Consider the following 7662-nt stretch of genomic DNA (forward strand, 5'->3'; position numbering starts at 1 on the left):
ATGTGCGTTTATATATATATATATATATATATATATATATATCTCAATAAAGTCTAGGGAAATTCAACTAATTGAGGCTTGTGTACTCTTGTGTACATGATCTTAACACATCAATACCCAATTAGCAATTTGCTGAAGAAGAATTAAAATTACCATAGTTGGTATATCCATATTTGTCTCCTGTTTTGTTTTCTACAGATAGCGTTTTCTTTGAAATGCTAATGGGAACAGGAAAATAAGCTGCAACGATCTTGACATATTACAGCTTGTTTTGACACCAAAATATTCCAATTCATTTTTCCAATTGAAAGCCTGTTTGCCCCACAATAATTTTAATTTTACTTGTATTAAAAAAAAGTATATGGTATTATGCATATTATAAAACAGTGCATGAATGTTGTTTTTTTCTATCGCTTATGCATGTTAATTTCTGCTGCATGTCAGAAGGCTGGCATGCTTCCAACCTTACCGTGACGGGTCATTATGGAAGATCTGTGTTTTTTTTATATTTTTGAGCCTGCTTATATAACCCAAATTTTACCAAGTTAATTCACCAGTTGGAACATCATTCATAGTACGACTGAATGCCAGAAACAAATACAATCTACTTTTGATGATGCTTCATTGTCGTTATGTGAAGCGAAAACTGGCGCTGGCATAGAAACCGAAAAAGTTTTGTGATTGAACCGTCGAAAGGAATGAAATGATAGATCTGCTAAAGTTGGTTTGCATAAGTTACTTGGGGAAAACCATTAAAGACAACAACGTAATGTTTTGGATATAAGATACAAATCAATTGTTTTTGGTTTTATATTCCAGAAAGTACAGTAAGTTAATGCTGATAGAAAGTTCTGTCCCTCAGTTTATGACACAATGAAATATTTGCTAATAAAGCCCATTGTCAGATTGTTCACGGTCAGAAAATTAGTTTCAAGAATGTAATTCTGCATTATCTGCATAATAACGTACTTCTCTAAAGTGTAAATGAGAATGCAGAGTTCAATTATTTTTTTCCAGCCATCAAACAATCTAATATTCTGCACATAGAGCATTGTAATTGTAGTAAGCAAAAAAAAAAAAAACTGCAGGAAAAACAATAGGGGAATGTTGCCTGTCATTATTCTGCTGCTGTGTGGCATTGTAAATAGCCCCCTTTGAGACTAACCTACTGAGACTAGTCAATATCCCATCAGTGCATGAGCTAAACCCATCAGGGGCTATGTCCTCGCTCATCTTCCCCTGCATGGTATCAGTGCAGTTCTCTGAATCTATTCTCCACAGTCCCTCATCCTTATTGGTGTTATTCAAATGCGTTATATTTTTGCCTTCCATGAGCAACATGTTTCCACCATGTGCTGTTTGCTAAAGCCAATCGCATCAGTTATATATTTTATATCTTCATAAAGCGTAGAGAACTTTATTTATCACTTGTCCTGGTCTGAGCGGGGTTCATGACAAACTAATTATGTTGCTGTTGAGCCTTGTGTAACATTTAGTTACAGCGACGCCGGCTCCTGTGCAATAAAGTTAGATGGAAACACGTTCGGAACTTGGTCTCCTCTAGAATGAAACCATCAAAAAAACTATCCAATAGTAGTGGGGTTTTTGTTTAAAGACCCATGTAATGATTTTTAGCATACTGTTGGAGATAACTACCATTTTAGTTGAACCATTATTCTGTCGTGTAATCGTGTAAGTTTTGTTCCCTTTGTTAATGTAGTTACAGAATGTTCTCCATGTATACTTAATGTGTATGTATAGCAGTCACACAAGTGTTCTGGCTGAAACTTCCAAAAAACAAGTGAGTTTCTGGGTCAACAGTCAAGGATGCTATGCTATGTTTAATCCTGATCCCATCCACCAGGGAATAATGCATTGTTTGTTTGAGAAGTACTGCTAATGCATGCAGTAGGATAGACACCCAGTGACATCAGCAGGCTGCCCAAACTACAGTAAAGGAGAAAAATATCTTGGTAAAATATTGCAATCTCTACTGAAACATGTGTGCTTGGAAGATAATAGTGATTTAACTGGTTTGAAATTAACTAGACACTAATGCTCAAATCTGTTTCAGTAATATACATCTTTCATATGACATTTTGTATGTATCCAGCCCTGTGATAGATATCCCGGTATCTATTGCGTCACACCTCTGAGCCTAGTACGTCCTATGTTATGAGTGCCCTACCTGCAGCCCCGTAGTCTAATCATTTTAAAGAGGTACTATCATGAAATTTGCTGGTGTTTTTCTTTGTGTAGGCGAAAATTTTGTGAAAATAATTATTCGTTTGATATAGATATCAGATTTCATAAGTCTACAAGTCTTACATAATACAAGTTGTGTGTCTGCTAATGTATGAGGTCATTAATGTTTGCTGCTTATTTTTTATTTATTTATTTTTTGACCTGATTCCCTGTGCTGCTGACCAGATGATTTTTGTATGGCTAAAAAAAACCAATATGCCTCTATAGCAAACAGTTTTTCCCGTGGACTTTTTCCGGTCTATTTTTATGTGCGGTTTTTTGTTTTTTTTAATAAATTTTTCACCAATTACAAAGTTATATCCCTGTATTTTAAACCTTTACTGTTTTTTTGAGCAGGTCATATGTGGTAGTTTTCCGTTATCCATTTCGGTGGCACCATGATTTAATCAAAATCTTTTTTAAAGTTCATCCTTTGCCCTTTAAGAACACAAGAAAGCAACCTGTCCTTTGTGTGTGCGTTAGAAAATTAAAAGCCTTTTGACATTTTTCTTTATTTGGGGAGAAAAAAAAATATCTATGTAGTATTGTTAGTGTCACAGCTTTCCCAGAGAAATTAGAAACAAAAATAGTATAACATTGGAGTAAACTTTGCTTTGCAGAAACATTACCCAACGTGTACGACTCCCCCAACCTCTGATTTATTTCGCCGTCGTTCGATACGTTCTTGCTCAGTACGCCCAGCAGTATGCCTTTAAAGAGGACTTTAATGCTAGTTTAATATAATTTGCATTTGTCTTGTTCTTAAAATGGGATTCACATTTAATCATTTATCACTTTTATTTTTTGCAGACATATTAAAAAAGAAGACTTTTCAAGACTCAGAAGTTGTATACAAGAAATTAAAGGGCACTGTTGATCAAGTGCTTTTGCGGAGTGGGTATTCTGAGGTAAACCTCAGCAAGCTGTTTCAGACCCTCAATACTATAAAATAAAAGCTGTGTTCTTATGGCATATGTGCTTCCAGAATACACTCCCGCCCTCCTTCATATTCGCTGATAAATAGGATTTATTTGTAAATCCCCTTTAAAATGTGTTTTACAATGGTTCCTGTTGATCACTTACAGTATTTCTATGTTTACACTCTGTATACAACTGCATATTTATCATGGTACATTGTGTGTTTCCAATTTGCTGAATGGTCCATTGAGACCTAAGAGATAAAAGGACTTCAACTTTAATTAGATAATTCCCAGTGAGTGTGTCTGAAATGTAAGTGATCCTAGACTTTTCTGTACGGTATTTAGTTGAGGTGCTATCAGGAAGCAAGGTTAGACAAGGTCTCAGCAGGAGCACTAATGTTGTGCCTTTTCACAGTTTATCTATTTCCCATCACAAACATACTAATTAATAAAATGACTGAATCTGAATGTTTTCTGTGGCTTTTTATGTCTGAAACTTGTGTAAGCAGCTTAATCTCTAGTGGGCATGTTTCTTGCTGAGTTATTCTTGGCCATGTCTCTCAAAGGAGTAATTGGTTATTCACCTATTGTGTTATTACATATTTTAAGTGTTTGCAAGTAAATATATATGTTTAATCACCTTGGTAATTTTAATGCTAACAATTATAAACTGTAAAAAATGTTAAATCCTACCTTTTCATGTTGAATTGTAAAAGATACTTTTTATACTCGAGCAATAAAATAAAAATAATAAAATCTGTTTTCTAAATCATCTTTGTTTTCATAGTCTATTTTCTCTGCTGTATGTTTTAAATTTGGTGATATCTTATTTGACAAGGAGATCTCAAAGGAAGGATTTTCTAAATTGCAATGAATGGTTAAGTTAGTGTCCGGGATTCACATACAGGGCCGGCCCGACAATGGAGCCGAGTGGGGCAACTGCTCCAGGCGGCACTTTTGAAGGGGCGGCAAGCCCTTTTTTTATTTTTAAAGCGGAAGAGAGGGTACCCGCTCGGCGCCCCTCTCTCTCTCTCTCCTCTGCAGCGAGTCTCCCTGTTCGGTCTCGGTGCCAGCTTGTAATGCTCAGCATTACAAGCCAGCACCGAGACTGAACAGGGAGACTCGCCGCAGGACTGCTGAAAGGTAAGTACAAGGGGGGGGTGGATAATGGGGGGGCGGCAGGGACGGAGGGAGAGGAAGGGTAGATAATGGGGGGGCAGCATTTTAAACTTCGCCCCAGGCGGCATTTTGTCTTGGGCCGGCCCTGTTCAGATAGGTCTAAAGATGTGCTCCACTGCAGATCATAGTGTAGATCCTATCACCCATTTGCCTTCCCTTTCTGTGTTAACCTCTACCATGTCTGCTGTGAGGCTTATCTACCACACGCTCAGGAATGCAAAACGTCCTTAGATTACTTATCTTCTGCCCTCTAGTTTTAGATTAACCTCTTGATCCAACATTACTTCTTTTTCAAAATAAAATTCCTTCCTGTACTTTCATTTAAACACTTTAGGTATTTAAATGTTACTTTTATACCCCCCTTCCCTCTCCTCCAAGCTAGCACTTACTTGACAGATCGTTCTGACAGCACCTTGACACACAACCTCACATTGCAAATGTTTTTGCAAATAAATAGGAACACTTATTTTATGCAATTCAGCCATCGTGACTGGTCTATTCTGTAGTCTGAGTTTGCAGGAGGGTTGCATTATAAATAACCCAGCCTTGCCTTCTACGATAGGCAGATTTGGCCCAGTATAGTGATATTGAGGACCTACGATGTTCATATTGTTCATGGGCAAAACAAAATCTCCTCTTACGAGAAGCCATTTAATAAACCAGTTAATATGTATATGGCAAATTTAAAATAAGAAAAATCAGAAAATATAATTATAACATTTCCATGTCCATTAATCTTGTTTGTGCATGTGAGATCTAATGTCTCTATATTTTTATATACATTCATAAATAAAATGTTCATTTTTAATACTTTGTCGAGAATCCTTTGTAGGCAATGACTACTTGAACTCGGGAATGCATGAACATCACCAAATGCTGGTCTTCCTCCTTTGTGATATTTTGCAAGGCCTTTACTGCAGCCGTCTTCAGTTTTTGGTTTTGTGGGTCTTTCTACCTTGAGTTTTGGGATTGAGATCAGGTAATTAACTCTGCTATTGCAGAATATTTCACTTCTTGGGTTGCTTTCGCAGTATGTTTTGTGTCATCCATCTGTAAATTGTCCAATCAACTTTACTTAATTAGGCGGAATCTGAGCAGACGATATATCCCTATACACTTTACAAATCATCCAACTGCTTCTGTCACATCATCAATAAACACTAGTGACCCAGTGCCGTTGGAATCCATGCATGCCCATGCCATCACACTACCTCCACCGTGTTTTACAGATGGTTTGGTATGCTTTGGATCATGAGCCGTTCGAAGCCTTCTCCATACTTTTTACCCATCATTCTAGTACAGGTTGATCTTAGTTTCATCTGTACAAAGAATGCTGTTCCAGAACTGGGCTGGTTTGTTTAGATGTTTTTGGCAAAGTGTAATGTGGCCTTTCTATTCTTACAAATGGTTTGCAGCTTGTGGTAAACCTGTATTTGCTCTCATGAAGTCGTCTCTTTATGGTAGACTTGGATAACTATATGCCTACATCCTAAAGAGTGTTCTCCACTTGGATGGATATTGTGAAGAACAAGGTTTTTCATTACCACGGAAAGGATCCTACGATCATCCACCACTGATGTCTGTCATGGACATCCAGGCTTTTTTAGGGGGAGGGGGGGTTGTTGTGATCACCACTGCATTCTTCTCAGTACCAAATAGTTAATCTGGCCACTCCTAATGTTCCTGTTATCTCATAGATTTTATTTTTTGGGGGGCAGCCCAAGGATGGCCTGTTTCTCTTGCATTGAGAGCTCCTTTGACTGCCTGTTGTGGGTTCACAGCAACAGCTTCCAGATCAGACTGCCACAACTCTAATCAACTCCAGACCTTTTACCTGCTTAATTGATGAAGAAAAACCAAAGGAATAACCCAAGAGGAGACAACATATTAAAGAGCTGTAATTCCTAAACCCCTCCTCCAATCTATATGTGAACACCTTCAAATTAAAGCTGAGAGACTGCACTTTAAGGCCATATTCATTAATATAACTGTAATTTATTTTGGTAGACTGTGTTATTAGTCTTTCACACTGGGGCTTAAAGTAAGGTTCAATGAATGCACATGATACACTCTGGTTCCTGCCCCGCCTAGCTGTTTAGTTCCCACTAGGACAAGTGTCCTTTGTTGTCCTCCCTGTGCCTCTTTCACCCACTGCTCAATACAGCCTCTCCCCAGTTCCCCCACTTATCTTCAAGGTCCCTTCCTGCCCTCTCTGTTCTTACCTGATCCCATTAGTGTGTCTGTTCTAAACCGCCACCTCCCGTTCCCTTCTGGTCTGGCCGGCCCTGGCCTCTCCTGCTCCCGTCTGATCCTCCAAGTCCCCTCTTGTCCCTTCTGTTTTTACCTGTTGCCAACAGCATCTCTCTCTGCTCTTACATCCTTCCATTCCCCTCTTGTTTGACCTACCTCCTCCGGCCCGTTCTGTTTACCCTCTCCTGCTCCTCTCTGATCCTCCCATCTTCTTTCTTCACCCAGTGCTCTGGCCCATCCCATGCTCCCTTGGGATGTAAGCTGCAAAAGAAAGTACAACTGAAAGGGGAAAAAAGTAAACTTTACAAAGGGCAGAAAATCCAGCAAAGGATTAATACATGTATAATTTCTCGAGGACCTAAACCTCTTTGAATCTGGCTTCGCCTGCCCCTCCACCCTCCCCTCCTTTCTTACCTGATCCACCCCTCCAGTACCCCGCTCCTCTATCCTAGCCCTATCTGCTCTAACCCACCCCCTCCTTCTCAGGGTTGAGCCTGCCAACCCTTTCCTGCCCCTTCTGCTACGACCTACCACCTCCCTTTCTGCTCTGACCAGATGCCCAGTGGGCGGGGGGGCATGTAATATGTGCAATATTAGGACTGCAGCAGTGTGTCAGCTGCACTGATGATGATGGGAGAACGAGTGTGTATGAACGTATACGTGTATGATGTGATGGTATTAGTGTAGCATGTGTATAGTCTGTTACTGTATGATGTGTGTGAGTATGGGGTAAGTGTGTTAGCATGTTAGTGTGTGTTAAAATTACAGGGGAGGTGGGGCAAAGGAATATTTCACCCAAGTGCCACTAACTGTGGGCTTACACCTGGTAAAGGTAGGTTAGAAAAGGTGAGAGTGTAGGAGAGGGGGATGTAGGTAAGTTAAGATAGGGTGAGGGTAGATATAGATTATAGGTGAGGAGAGGGAAAGAAAAAAAAAAGGAGAGACAAAAGAGAGAATAAAGATTTTTGGACAAGTTACTTGAATGATAAGCACATACACATTAAGAAATGTACAAATATATGTTTGTTTATGCATAAGTGTGCGTACATATTAACTCAATTTTGAAATT

General features: G+C 39.0%; 1 protein-coding gene across 1 annotated transcript in view; it reads left to right on the top strand.

Annotated features, from left to right (window-relative positions):
- The window catches only part of LOC149289824 (DNA polymerase alpha catalytic subunit-like), a 120047-nt gene extending 116850 nt beyond the window's left edge, over positions 1–3197 (top strand). The window contains exon 36 of the mRNA XM_089490273.1: positions 3055–3197. Coding sequence (XP_089346399.1) covers positions 3055–3197 — 143 coding nt within the window. The remainder of the gene's footprint in view (positions 1–3054) is intronic.
- Positions 3198–7662: the final 4465 nt, after the last annotated feature.

This window comes from Sceloporus occidentalis, unplaced genomic scaffold, assembly GCF_023333645.1.
Source record: "Sceloporus occidentalis isolate IW3139 unplaced genomic scaffold, rSceOcc1.0.p SCAF_43, whole genome shotgun sequence".
Lineage (NCBI taxonomy): Eukaryota > Metazoa > Chordata > Lepidosauria > Squamata > Phrynosomatidae > Sceloporus > Sceloporus occidentalis.